This window comes from Vespa crabro, chromosome 25 (genome assembly GCF_910589235.1).
Source record: "Vespa crabro chromosome 25, iyVesCrab1.2, whole genome shotgun sequence".
Lineage (NCBI taxonomy): Eukaryota > Metazoa > Arthropoda > Insecta > Hymenoptera > Vespidae > Vespa > Vespa crabro.
In genome coordinates this window covers 2,327,487-2,342,486 of record NC_060979.1, presented here as the reverse complement: position 1 = coordinate 2,342,486, position 15,000 = coordinate 2,327,487, and the positions used below count along the sequence as shown (strand labels likewise).

General features: G+C 27.3%; 1 protein-coding gene across 5 annotated transcripts in view; it reads right to left on the bottom strand.

The window, feature by feature from the left end:
* Positions 1-15,000, bottom strand: part of LOC124432495 (LIM/homeobox protein Lhx5) — a 45,236-nt gene that overhangs the window by 28,608 nt on the left and 1,628 nt on the right. For 4 of the 5 annotated variants that reach the window (XM_046981481.1, XM_046981477.1, XM_046981478.1 and 1 more), the window contains exons 2-3: positions 14,789-15,000; positions 3,522-3,714 (exon numbers count right to left, since the gene is read on the bottom strand). The exon at positions 14,789-15,000 is cut by the window's right edge and continues 760 nt beyond it. In XM_046981481.1, the coding sequence (XP_046837437.1) occupies positions 3,522-3,694 (173 nt within the window). In that variant the 5' untranslated portion in view covers positions 3,695-3,714; positions 14,789-15,000. Of the gene's footprint in view, positions 1-3,521; positions 3,718-14,788 lie in introns of all 5 variants that reach the window. The other variant, XM_046981479.1, reaches the window with a different exon arrangement.

The window sequence follows — 15,000 nt, the reverse complement described above, 5'->3', positions numbered from 1 at the left end:
TCATAATCAAATTCAAAAGTTATAATTAGAATTAGAATTAGAAATAGAATTAGAAATTATTCAAGTTACAATAAAATTGTCGACGATTACAAATTAGAATTAAATTGTATCGATTATAATTAAATGGATTAGAATTAGTATTAGAATTAGAATTAGAATTAGAATTAGAATTAGAATTAGAATTAGTGTCTTCGAATTGGAGTCAGTGTAAAAGATACTTAGGACTTACTGTCGTTATTAGAATTACGTTTAGACGATCAGAATTAGACGAATTAGAGACAGAGTTAGAGTTAGAGTTAGAGTTAGAATTAGAATTAGAAAGATCAAATTAGAATCAGAATAACAATTGAATATTTAAGATTATAATCGGAATTAGAATTAGAGTTAGGGAGTTAGAGGATTACGGTCAGAATTAAATAAATTAGAATCAAAATTAGGGTTAGAATTATAAAATTTCGAATTAGAATCAGAGTAAAATGTTTCAAGGTTACAATTGGAATTAAAGTTAGAGTGTTACTATCTATTTGAATTAGATGAATTAGAGTTAAAATTAAAGTTAGAATTAGAATTAGAATTAGAATTAAAATTAGAATTAGAATTAGAATTATAAAGTTTCCAGTTAGATATACAATAAAAAATATTTACAATTAGAACCGAATATTAGATATTATTAGAATTAGAGTTAGATTGTTAAAAGATTACGATTAGAATTAGATGAATTAGTCAGAATTGGAGTTAGAGTTAAAAATCAAACCATTAAAGATTAGAATTAATATCCGATTTAGAGACTCGTGTTAGAGAGAAATTGTTAGAGTTACAAAGTTAGAATTAAAGTTTGATTTTGTATTAGATAATTAGAGTTAGAGTTAGAGATAAAATTAAACTCAAAGATAATGAGTCAGAATTAACAATTATAATTAGAATTAGGGTTAGTATTAGAATTAGAATTAGTTGGAGATTAGAGTTAGAGTATCATATCTAATTATAGTTAAAAAGTTAGAATTAGCGCTAAAAAGTTAGAATTAATTTATTAAAATTGTATCAAATATGGACGCCATTTTGAAATAGACTTTCATTTTGTTTAAAATTTTATATAAAATATTGCATTATCTCAGAAAAACATTTTTGTAAAAAACATTTCTTTATTGAAAATCGCTTTGGCTATTTTGTATATTATTATTATTAAAAAAAAAGAAAGAAAAAAAAAGCAACTTTTCCATACAAAATGGAGAACATTTGAAAAAATGATCCTTGAATGTTTTTTGAAATATCGCGTTTTCCTAAAATCTTTCGTTCAAAATTTGCCTTTGCTTCATAAAATCAGTTCGATTATTTCGTTGATTTTTTTTTTTTTTTTTTAATTAAAAAGAAAAAGAAGAAAAAAAAAGAGAGAAAAGAGTTCATTGAAGAAAATGTACGCCGTACGCCATTTTGAAATAATCATAATTAACCGTTTAAGAAGGGAAAAGAAAAAAAAAACAAAGAAGACAAAGAAAAAGGAGATAATACGAATATATATATATATATGGATAGGAAAATTTTTCAATGAAATTCCAACGAAATTTTACTATCTATGCCGTAACCGCATGTAATTTTGATATTAATTTTAATTCCACTTGTGGACGAACTCGAGCGAAATGGCGCCTGCGTATTGGCCGAGCTATGTGAGAAAATGTCAAGGATTCCTTCCTGTTCGTCACGAAACGCCTTTTTCTCGATACGGACTGCCACGAACGGTGTCTCGGAGACATAAAAAGGGAGCCACGAATACCGATCGTTCCTTGCGGTTCGTGCCTTGATCGGCAAAAAGGTGAGGCGTGGAAAAAAAGAGAGAGAGAGAGAGAGAGAGAGAGAGAGAGAGAGAGAGAAAATAAAGAGACGGAGCATCATCGAGACTCTCGTATTTCTTATGTGTATGTGTAAATACCATCGAAAAAAAGAAAAAGAGAGGAAAAAAAAGGGAGAGAAAGAGAGAGAGAGAGAGAGAGAGACAAAAAAAAGAAATAATAATTTATGTTCGTCAATCGTAAAAATTTTTTGCAATTTTTATTATCGAGAAAGTACAGTATGGGTCAAAAGTTACTCGATGAATTAAAATGCTTTACTGTGTATGGGTCGGAGTCACTAGGGTGGACCAAAGTCATCGAAAATCACTGGTGGGGGCGGGGGGAGAGGGTGGATAAAAAGTCACCAGCGGATGAGTAAAAAAAATCACTAGGGGTGGATCGACAATCATTCGTTAGGAAAAAGTTATTATGACGGGTCTCTAAAAAAAGTTACTAGACTCTTAATAAGTTACTAAGTTCTTAAATGTTTTCAAAAATTGATAATTCCTTGAACGAAACTCTTTGATTTAATCCCTTTCGAATGATTAATTTTACACGATCAAAATTGTTGTTTTAAAATCTGATATAATAAAAGAAATATCAATCTAAATCCATTTAGAAATGGATTAATTTTAATATCAATTATATGTATGTCGCGATTTTTGGTACAGATCTAGAAATCATTTCGTCTCGTTCTCATGTATTCGTAATAATTCAAAGATATTTATTACAAATCGAATATTAAATCGATTATGAATCACTATTTGATAAAATTGAACTTCGTTCGAGTAACTTCTCAGTGATTCTCATTATCGTCAATAATAAATTCGTAATTTCAATACGAAACGCAATTGTATATTTTACTCGAATAACTCCTCAGTTATTTTCATTATCGTGAAAAATAAATTCAAAATTTTAAACGAAACGAAATTGAATTCACTCGAAGAAATCTACTTGGTGATTCTCATTACTGTGAGAAAAAAAAAGGAAAAAAAAGAAAAAAGAAAAGAAAAGAAAAAAAAAAAAAGAAGAAACAGAAAAAACAGAAATTCAAAATTTTTAAACGAAACGAAATTGAATTCGCTCGAATAAGTCCTACGGTGATTCTCATTATCGTCAAAAGATAAATTAAAAATTTTAAACGAAACGAAATTGAATTTAATCGAAGTAGTATCCTTAGTGATTGTCATTATCGTGCGAAAATTAAAATTCAATATCGTAAAATTTTTCAAAACGAAACGAAATTGAGAATCATATTCGTAAAAATCCTCGGTGCTTGTTTGTTTGTTTGTTTGTTTGTTTTTTTTTTTTTTTTTCTAATTATCATTATTATCATCGTCGATAAAAAGTTCCAAATTTTTAAACAAAATGAAATTTAACTTGCACGAATAAATGGAGATCAAGAATTTTTCAAGCTAAATAAAATTGAATCACCGTTCGAACAAAAGTCCCCCCTTACCCCTACCCCCCACCCACCCAGTGGTTCTCATTATCGTCGAAAGAAGAAAAGAAATTTTTTCGAAATGTTTGGAAGAACTTTTAAGAGCAAAATGTAAAAGTAATTAATTGAATATAGCGTCGCTAATAAAAGCTCCCAGTGGTTCTCATTGTCGTAAAATCAAAAAAAAACAAAAAAAAAAATTCAAAACGAAAATGAAATTCGTAAAATCGCTGATGAGAAAAAATTCTACTCACTTGAAGAAGTCTTCCCTGCAGAAAAGTTTTGCTTCCCTGGAGTAACACTTGTCCTGTAACGCGGATCCGCAATCGAAACAGCGAACACACTGGGCATGCCATACTCGATCCAAAACGTTGAACATGTACTGATCCAGTATCGGTTTCTCGCATCCTGCACATGACAGGAGCATCGCCAGACCTCGTCTTCCTGCTTCTCAAAAGAAAATTCATACGTTATGTCATTGAACGTGTCCCACATTATATTTCTTTTTTTTTCTTTTTTTTTTTTTTTTTCTTTTTTTCTATTTTCTCTTATTACGATCAAAGGAAAGAAAAAATTTTATCCGATCCAACATGACAGATCCCACATTGAAATTCAATCTCGATTATTCTTCCATTTTGTATTTTCTATTTACGTACGTACACGAATTACACTAGTTCTTATACTTTTTCTTTTTTCATTTGTTTTTCTTTTTTGGTTCTTTTTTTGTTTTCTTTTTTTTAGTTTTTTATTTTTCCCTTGTTTCTCGAATAAGAAAAAAAGAAAATTCAATGAATCAAAAAAGAAAAAAAACATCACAATGGCCGATTCGAGTTTTATTTGATTTTCTTTTCTTTTTCTTTTTCTTTTTTTTTTTCTTTTTTGATAAAAAAAATTTTGCTGATATACATATTTTCTAAATTATATAATAATAAATAATAAATATATATATACATATATAAATTATATAAGAAATAAAAGAGAAGAAAGGAATGAAAAATTTGACTGTCAGAAAAATTCAAAATGGCCTATAAAAAAAAAAAAAAAAACATATTCCCAACACTATTAAACAATTTATTTTTTCCGTTCAAACTATTTCTTGAATTCTTATCGATAATTGAACAAACAAAACAAAAAAAAAGCAAACAAGAAAGAAAAAAGAAAGAAAAGAAAGAAGAAAATCTTAAAAGCCGATCCGAATTGAATAATTATCAAAAAAAAAAAAAAAAAGAAAAAAAGAAAAAAAGAACAAAAGAAAAAAAATAGAGAAAACCTAATATATTCCCAATGCTTTTAAATAATTCATTTTTTCACTTACGGCCCTTAAACCATTTAAAATTCTTATCGATCTAGTGAAAGAAAAAAAGAAAGAAAGAAGGAAAGAGAGAAAAAAAAAAGAAAAATAGAAAAGAAAATCAAAACGACCGAATCGAATATAATTATCATATCATTTAAATATATTCAAGATTTCGAAAACGCCTAAATATATTTCACAATTTTCTATGTTAATACATATACATGTATATATATATATTTATATATATATATATATATATATATATATATATATATATATATAATAAAAATATCATTTAGACATAGAAATAACCTCAAAAAAAGTAGTTTTCGTAAAATTTTCGAATCGAGTTATCACGTTGAAAATTTTCCAACGATTATTTATTCCATCAATAAATATTCGAGTTAAAACAAACTCTACGAATATCAAAAGATATTTATACACACATACACGTGCGCTCATACGCATACAGACATATATTTATATCAACGCATACATACACACACACACACATATATTACCTATGTAACTACATATATATATATATATATATCCTTTTCCATTTCAAGTCAATGAACGAGGAAAAACAAATAATGCTTTCAAACGGACGTCTCTTGCTTTCTATAATGCATTTTATCTATATATTTAGCACGAGGAATTATCGATTAGTTTCAAACATTAATACCGTTCGTTTGGATTATATATACCTATATAAAAATATATATATATATATATATATATATATATATATATATATAATATATGTATAATATATCTATGTATGTATATGATGTATGTGTGCCAAAGTGATATCTATATGTAAAACATATGATACATCATACTCGATTATGTTTACGATCGGAGAAACGTCATTTCTATCGTTTCGGTTTTTCTACGTACTTTTATACCTTTTTTCTTTGTTCCTTTTTTTTTTCTTTTTTTGTTCTGTTTTTTCGTCCTTTTCTATTTTTTGCACTAGGAATTTTTTTTTCTTTTTTTTTTGTTTTTTGTTTTTTTTCTTTTCTTTTTTTATGCACCAGATAATAAAACGAAAGACATGGCGGATCTGTCGTACGTACCTGTCGTACTTTTCTCTTTCTTTTTTGTTTATTTCTTTTTTCTTTTTTTGTATTTTTTTCTTTTTTTTCTTTTTTCTTTTCTTTTCTTTTCCAATAAAACGAAAAGAATTTTTGCGAGAAAATTTTTCCCTCGCACGCGCACGAATTTCCTTTTTTTCATTTTTTCTACGCTCGATTAGATTTTAACATTATCAGAGACACGCGAATAGATTTTTATTCTTATCTAGTTATTTCTTTTTTCTTTCTTTTTTTTATTTTTGGAAGTAACTACAATAATCTGAAATCAAAAAAAATAAAAAGAAAATATATATATATATATATATAAAAATGTCGTATACTTGAATGTTTTATGTTTGGAAACGCATGAATTCGTGTAATTTCTTTTTTAGTAACTTCTTTCATTTGTTCGTATTGTATATAAAAGTAACTAGAATAAAGAAAAAAAAAAAAAAAAAAAAAAAAAAAAAAAAAAAAAAAAAAAAAAAAAAGAAAGTCATCTGTAAATCAGTCATATATACTTTTGTACTCGATTAGGTTTACGATGTCAAGGATAATACATAAATCCATTTGAATTGTTATAATAATTTCTTTGGATTAAATAAAAGTAACTAGATTAAGTGAAAGAAGAAAAAGAAAAAAGACAAAAAAAAAAAAATATATACATGCCATACACAATCGAAGAATTAATCGATATTGATAATATCGATTTATCTAATTTAAATTCCTCATTATACTCGATTATTTTTCCTCTCTTATCATCATTTATACTTTTTAGAAAAAAATAATTAGAATAAAGTGGAGTAAATAAAATTACACCTGTCGCTCGATGCATCTAGTTTAATTTTTTTTTTCTTTATGTATATATATATATATGTATATATATATATATATATATGTATTATGTATATATATATATATATATACTTAATTAATATGCATTGGAGAACACATAACTTATAAGTAAATAAATTGCTCAGATAAGTATGATTTTTTTTTTTCTTTGTAACCTAATCAATTTATATCAATTAAATCGTTGAACCATTTCAATTTAAATCAATTAATTCGTTGAATGATTTGCATCGAATTATTAGAATTATTGGATCGCTTTAAATATTTTGATTTAGTGATTCCTTTTTTTTCTTAATTTTTTTTTTCTTTTTTTCTTTTAATTATTAATAAAAAAAGGAATAAATTAAAACAATTATCATTAATTATTCGTCAAATTAGAATTAAATTGGATTCTTTTGATGGTGTCTATTTATTTAAATAAAAAGAAAATAAATAAATAAAAATAAAAAATATGATAAAATAAAATAAAATAAAATAATATAATCGTCTTAATCATTTTATCATTTAACTTTATTAATCATTTAATATTATTAACATAGATAATGATAATTTGTCCACATTTATTAGTTCTTAATCTCTTTTTTCGATCCAGTTATCATAATTAAATTAATTAGATCTTCGTTTGATAGTGTCTATCTAATTGAAAAAAAAAAAAAGAAAAAAAGGAGAAAAAAAAGGAATAAAAAAAAAAAGAAAAGAAAAAAGAAAGAGAAATGGTATTAAATCACTTAAATCACTTTAATCATTTAAAGTTACCAACACCGGAAAGAAATTATTCGGAAAGAATAAACACTTCGTCGTAACACTATAATTACCACGATCCTAATCTAATCACGACCATAAAAAGCATCTGTCTTTGGTAGTCACGTGTTATAATCGTGATCTTTCGATAAGGAAGAAAGAAAAAGGAAAAAAAAGAAAAAAAAAAAAAAAAGAAAATAATAATAATAATAATAATAATAACAAAAAAGGAGTAAAAAGAAAAAATTAGGCGAATAGGATTACTTATAAAAGAGATGGATGCGTATTAATTATTATTAGAATTAAAAAAGTGATCGATATAATGCAAATTGTAAAATGACATCTAATTTGTATTAATCTAATTTAAAGTAATCCTAGAATTTTCTAATGATATTAATTCTTGACAATTTTCTTTGACGATTATTTTGTATTTTTTAATAATTTTTTTCCTCCCCTTTATCGTTGTTTTTTTTTTCTTTTTTTTTCTTTTTGAAAATTCGTTCATCTATTTTGAACGAAAAAATTTGTTCAGACAGAGAATGAGAGAGAGAGAGAGAGAGAGAGAGAGAGAGAGAGAGAGAGAGAGAGAGAGAGAATAAATAAACAAATGTATTTATTTCTAATGTCAGAATAGAATGTTTAGTAATTTGTTCAAAATATTTTTTGACAAAAATGAAGCAACATTTTCAATAAAATCAATAATTAATATTTATTGTTATGATAAACGAAAAAAAGAAATTGTTTCAAATAAAAAGAGAAAGAAAAAAAAAAAAAAAGATAAATAAATTTATTTAATAGAATATCATAATAGAATGATTAGAAATATTTCAAGAATATTTTTTGAACAAATCTAATAGCATCCTCTTATTATAAACAAAACCAATATTTATTATTATGATAAATAAATAAATAAATAATGGAGAAAAAAAAAGAAAGGGGAATAATAATATATAAAGAGAATAAACAAAATATGTTTATTTCTAATGTCGGAATAAAATGTTTAGAAATTTCTTAGAAAATTATTTACTTATTCTATTCCTTTTTTTTATTATTCCCTTTCTTTTTTTTTTTCTTTTTTTTTTTTTTGAAAAATTCGAACCTCATCACTGTACTCAATCTGTACATCGTTATAATGAAAAAAAGAAAAAATTAATTCTGAAAGAGAGACAGAGAGACAGAGAGAGAGAGATTAATTAATAAATAAATTAATCAATTTATTTCTAATATTCAAAAAAAATTCCAAGATCCTACGTTCCTTCCTTGTCTTTCCTATTTCCCTTTTTTGTCAATCCCAATTTCTATTCCTTCCTCTAATATTTTTTATTTACTTCAATCCGTTCGTCAATTTCTGATAAATTTTTATCGATCTTCGTCTTCCTTTTCCGATATCCCATCATTTTTCTACTTTTTCCATCCCCTTTTCTTTCTTTCTTCTTTTTTCTTTTTTTTTTATTCTTCTTCTTCTTCTTCGTTTTTAATAAAAATTTCTGCTTGATTTTAGTGAACCAATAATTACTATTCATTGTTAATTAACATTCGAGAAACGAGATTGCCCTTTCACGTTTTCTCTCTTTCTCTATATTCCTCTCTCTCTCTCTTTCCCTCTCTCCCTCTCTCTCTCTCTCTCTCTCTCTCTCTTTGCTTTGATCGCCATCGCTAAACCCTCCGGTGGTTTCTCTCTCTCTCTCTCTCTCTCTCTCTGTCTCTCTTTCTGTATCTATCTCTATCTACCTATCTATCTATCTCTATCTTTCTCTCAACGTTTCTCTGTCTGTCCTTTTTTCGCGGTTTCCACCAATGGGCGGAGTCCCTCTCCCCTGGAAAGGTTTGTCAACCTAGCAACCCTCCTCCCACCCTTAAGATCTGACCTTGCGCATCTCATCCCTCGTGAGAGGTCTCGACGAGGGCGTTGAGAATGAGGTGATAGAGGCCCAAGGACACTCGAGATAGAGATTATATTACGAATGTTTGTTACGTGAAAGGGAGAAGACAATTTTTTCCTTTTCCTTTTTCTTTTTTGTTTCCCCTTTCTTTTTTATTATTATCATTATTATTATTATTATTGTTGTTGTTGTTGTTGTTGTTGTTGTTATTATTAATTTTCTCTCTCTCTTTCACTCTTTCTTCTCTTTCTTCTTATTCCATCGAGACGAGAAGTTTTCTTTTTTATTTATTTATTTATTTTTTTTTTTTTTTTTTATTGATTCACAAATTTTTTTTTTGCCGATCAACGAATACAGGGCGACTCTCGTTTCCGTACGAATTAACGAATATCCTTAGTTACGGTACTGTTGACTTTATTTAAAAAAAAAAAAAAAAAAAAAAAAAAAAAAGAAAAAAAAAAAGAAAATTTCGAACGAGAGTACATTAGATTTCTTAGATCGGTCGTTAGAACATTTATTTCTTTTTTTTTCTTTTTTCCTTATTTCTTCAGCTATTCGTTAGATGGGATTATTGGCGAAACTCGAAGTTCGTAAGGATTTTTCTTTTTTTATTTTTATGTTTTCTTTTTTTTTTCTTTTCTTTTTTTTTTTCGTACAGCTATCTCTCGCTGATGACGCGCTGTCGTCGAGATACTCGAGTCGTAACAATTTTATTTGTATTTTTATATTTATTTGGATTTCTTTTTTTCTTTCTTTTTCTTTTTCTTTTTCTTTTTCTTTTTTTTTTCGAACGGAAAACGACATTTCAAGCTGAACACAAGTTGTAGATAATGTCAATGGGAATACAACGAGTACTATTATTAAATCGTACTATTTAATCGATATTTCATCGAGCTATGGCGTTTAAAATGGTTCAATTTAAATGTCCAATCGCGATTATATTCTTTACGTTTCGAAATAACTTGCGACAAATATTACAGGGGGTTTTATTTTTCTTTTTTTTTTACTTTCCCTCATCCCATCCATCCTCCACACCCTTAGAAATCTATAAACTTTTGTTCTATACTATTTTCTATTTCTTTTTTTTTTTTCTTTTTTTTTTTTTTTTTTTATATAAAACCAACAACCCCGAAGATATGCGATAATGTGTATCGTTTGAAACGAGACATCCTGTATAATAAAATGATTAGAAATATTAAAAAAAAAGAAAAAAAAAAAAATTTACAAGGAAAATCTACGATCTACGATTTGGATCGTTGTTAACAATTCTTTTTTTCTTTTTTTTTTTTTTTTTCTTTTTCTTTTTTATATACGAGTTGAATGAAAAAAAAAAAAAAGAGAGAAAATTTTAAATCAATGATCGCCGTTAATTATTAGAATAATTTTTATTCGTCAATTGATCGAAAATGATAAATGTAAAATAAAAGGAGGAGAAAGATCTACGATTGTGATCTACGATCTATATGATTGTATGAAGTCTCGTAGATAGAATTCTGAAGTAGGTTCTTTTTTCTTTTTTCCTTTTTTTTTTTTTTTTTTATCGTTAATATCTCATAAAAAAAAAGAAAAGGAAAATATCTCGATCATTGATCCTTACGATTGTTAAAAAATTTAATATAAACTCAATGCAAAGATCATCGTATGGAATTTTTATTGATGATCTAAATGATCATTAGTAATTTATTTTATATATATAGAAAAATTTCTTAACTAAAAATTCATCCTTCTTTTTTGATGATAAATCTTAATCAATGATTTAGATGATCGTTAAAAATAATCTATAAATCACATGAAAAATAAACAATATATATATATATATATATAAAATAAATCATGCATAAAGAATTAAAATCATTGATCTCGATGGCTATAAAAATTTGCATGAAAATAAAAAACAGGAGAAAAAAAAAGAAAATAAATATCAAATACCATTGATCAATGATCTAGACGAGTATTAAAAAATTTTCTACAAATCGCATAAAAAATAAAAACAAAATAAAAAATATATACATATATACATATATATATATGTATGTATATATATATATATATATATACGAAATAAATCATTTAGAAAATTTCGATCGATGATCTAGACGAGTATTAAAAATTTATTTACCAATCATAAGAGAAAGAAAAAAAAGAAAAAAAGCAAAAAATTAAAAAGATGAAAAAACAGAAGTGAACAAGCAAAAGAAAAAAAAAAAAAAAAGCAATGAAAAAAAAAAAAGGAAAACGAAAAATAAAAAAAGAATCGAAAGAAAAGAGGAAAGAGTGAAAGAAAAAAAAAAAGGGGCAAAAAAAATATTATATATATATATATATATATATATATATATACATGATGAGAGAAAAAAAAAAAGAAATAACCGATAAAAAGGGAGAATTGGTATGATCTAAACCAGATTAGGATTAGGATTAGCCCGACACGCGTCGGGACTCGCTTCCTGCCATAAAACGGATTCGTTAATCTGATTTTCTCCTCGGATCGTCGACGATCGCCATTATTTTTTTTTTTTTCTTTTTTTTTTTTATGATCATCTTCGCACCCTCCCAAAAGGAAAGAGAAAGAACAAAGAAAAAAGAAAAATAAATAAATAAATAAAAAAAACATATGACAAGGACAAAGACATCGTCAAATATTTGTCCTTCTTCCTACTATCAACCCCCTCCCCCACCACTGCCACCACCACCACCACTACACTACCAACCCCCTCGATTATTTATCAAACAACAATTCTAATAATTCAAATGATCAATTGGCAACGTACGAATTAAATTTTAATTTCGATAAAACGTTTCTCCGATCGTTAATCGTTAATCATTGATTTCTAATTCAATTGGATCGAATAAAATTTCTAAAAAGATTTTCTTCCTTTTTCTTCTCTTTCCCTTCTATTTTATATCTTTCTCTTTTATTTTTCCTTTTTCTTAAATTTTTTCTTGTTTCTTCTTTCTTTTTTCTTTTTTCTTTTTTTTTTTTTTTAACTCATTTCTTTTTGTACCTTCGCCATTCCGTTTCTCTTTTTCTCTTTGCAGGCAAACGTTCGTACGAAGTGACCCCCTTGGTATTATCAAAAAAAAAAAAGAAGAAAAATGAAAAAAAAAGAAAAATGAAAAAAGAAAATCTATTACGATATTGTTATTGAATTGTTTTTTTCTTTTTCTTTTTTTTTTTGTTTATATTTGTTTATTCGTCCTCGTATTTCTTGGTAACGTCTTTGTACCGGTTAAAAATTATTCAAGGACACGAGAACCGAAGACATTTTATTCGAGAAGATCTTGGCCGACGGCAAACTTGTTCCACGATTGGAAAAATTATTTTCGTGAAGATAAAAACAAAAAAAAAGAAAACGAGAAAAAGGGTAAAAAAAAAAAAAAACAACAGAAAAAGAGAGGATTGAGGATTAAGATTCGGATTGCGTCTGGGTTGCGCATTTATTTCTTTATTTTTTTAACTCCTCCCTCTCTCTCTCTCTCTCTCTCTCTCTCTCTCTTTCTTCTACTTCTTCCTCCTTTTTTTTTTCTTTTTAGAGAGAAAGAAAGAGAGATATATATATATATATATAAAAATAATCATCGAACGAAGGAGAAAGTGATCGGTTCGGTCGCGTCCATGTTCATTATTGTAAAATATTTAAATTAAGAAGGGTTACTTTTCAGGTTCTTCTTCTTTAATATCTGCTTTTTTTTTCTCTCTCTCTCTCTCTTTCTTTTTTTTTTTTTAGGAAAAGAAAAAGAATTGATAATTTCAGACAAAGTCGAGTCTTTTATTTGTCATTCGAAATACATCGACGACACGGGCGGAGTTCTAATTTTCTTCTCAATTTACGCTACGAGGTTTGAGTTTTAATCGATTTGTTGAAGGGCAAAAAAAAAAAGAAAATAAATAAAAAAAGGGATGAAAGAAAGAGGAAGAAGAAGCGAAGCGAAAATTAGCAAAAAAAAAAAAGGAAAGAAAAAAAAAAAGGAAAAAGAAAAATAAAGCAAAACGAAAAAGAAAACGAAAGAAAGCGTTGCGTCTACATTTGTTGTTGTAAAATTAATAAACACAAAAAAAAATATATATATATATATATATACTTGTCCGTATAAATATAGACGATATGCGTCTAATTTATTCGACGCAAGAGAAAAATAAAATGAAATTAAATGAAATAAGAGAGAAAACGTAAATGATGAGATATTCGTCGTTGAAAGCGAAAAAGAAAAAAGAAAAAAAGAGAAGTAATAAATATATGTTAAAAAAGAAAAAAAAAAAAAAAAAAGAAGAAAAAAAGAAAAAGAAGAAGAAGAAGAAAAGAAAAGAAAAGACACAATGAAAATAAAAGGAAAAAGGTTGGAAACCGCAGGACACCCGATTTGCATACATACGGCATAGATTAACATTAGTCGTTTAATAATAGTGATAGTGATAATAATAATAATAATAATAATAATAATAATAATAATAATAAGGATAATAATGACGATAATAATAAATAAAAAAAAATAAGTCATTTTCGAATTACGCCTGTATTTGTTAGTGAAAACATTCGAATAATCAGGATCATTGCTTTTCGATCTGTCGATAAAAAAAAGAAAAATAGAAAAAATAAATTAATAAAAAATAAATAGAATAATAATAATAATAATAATAATAATAATAATAATAATAATAATAAAACAAAGTTGCCTCTAAATTTTTAGATCGGAAAATAAATTCGTTAATGAAGAAAAAAGAAAATAATAATAAAAAATAAAAACGGGGGTTGCTCCCGCGATGCATTCACGTTGCACTTCGGTTGTGTATGAATTTTTTAATAAAAAAAAAAAAAATTAAAAAAGAAGAAAAAAAAGAAAGAAGAAACACGAAAAGAGAAGTTGCATCGGCGTTGCATTCGCGTTGCATCTCGGTTGCGTCTAAATCACTGAATAAAAAAAAAAAAAAAAAAAAAAAAAAAAAAAGGAGAAAGAAAAGAAGAGAGAGAGAGAGAAGAAACGAAAAGAGAAGTTGCATCCGCGTTGCATTCACGTTGCATCTCGGTTGCGTCTGGATTTCCGTATAAAAGGATGAAAGTAACAAAAAAAAAAAAAAAGAAAAAAGAAAAAAAAAGGAAAAGAAAAAGAAAACGAAAATAGGGGTTGCGTCGGGATTGCAATCACGGCGCATCTCGGTTGCGTCTGAATTTCCGAATCGAAAATAAAAACGGGAAGCAGGTGTTGCGTTCGCGTTAACATACGCGTAGCATTTCGTTTGCAATCTGAATTTGCCGGATAAAGAATAAAAGTAAGAGAAAAAAAGAAGAAGAAAAAGAAAGAAAGAAAGAAAAGAAAAGAAAAAATAACAACAAACAAACAAAAAAGAGAGAAGAAAGAAGGGTAACGCAGTTGGGTGCGCGTAGCACTTATCGTCGCGTTTGAATTTCTTTGATTTAAAAAGAGAAAAGAAAAGAAAAAACAAAAGGGAAGGAACGTAACATCCCTAGTTGATAGATCCTAGTCGAATAATCGTCAGAACAAGAATCGATAAGAGTTGATGAAAATAATTTCGTTATAATCTTTGACACTGAAGAAGAAACGAAGTAAGAAAGTAAATAAGTAAGTAAGTAAGTAAGTAAGTAAGTAAGTAAAGGGGGTAGATGGTTGGGTGGTTGAGTGGGTGTAAGTTATGATTGGATTTGGTTTTATCTTACCTATGCTACAAGCCTGGGTGACGGAAAGGCGCGTGCAGCAAGAGCCGCCGAGCCTTATCCGGGGGGTACCAACCCCCCCGGGTCCCCCTCCCAGCCCACCGCCACCGCCACCGGCGCTCCCGTAGCCCTCCACCTCCCCAGCCGCGACAGCGGCCACCCCTGCCACCGCTCCCTCGACAGGCCCACCAGCACCTCCAGCACCTCCACCACCA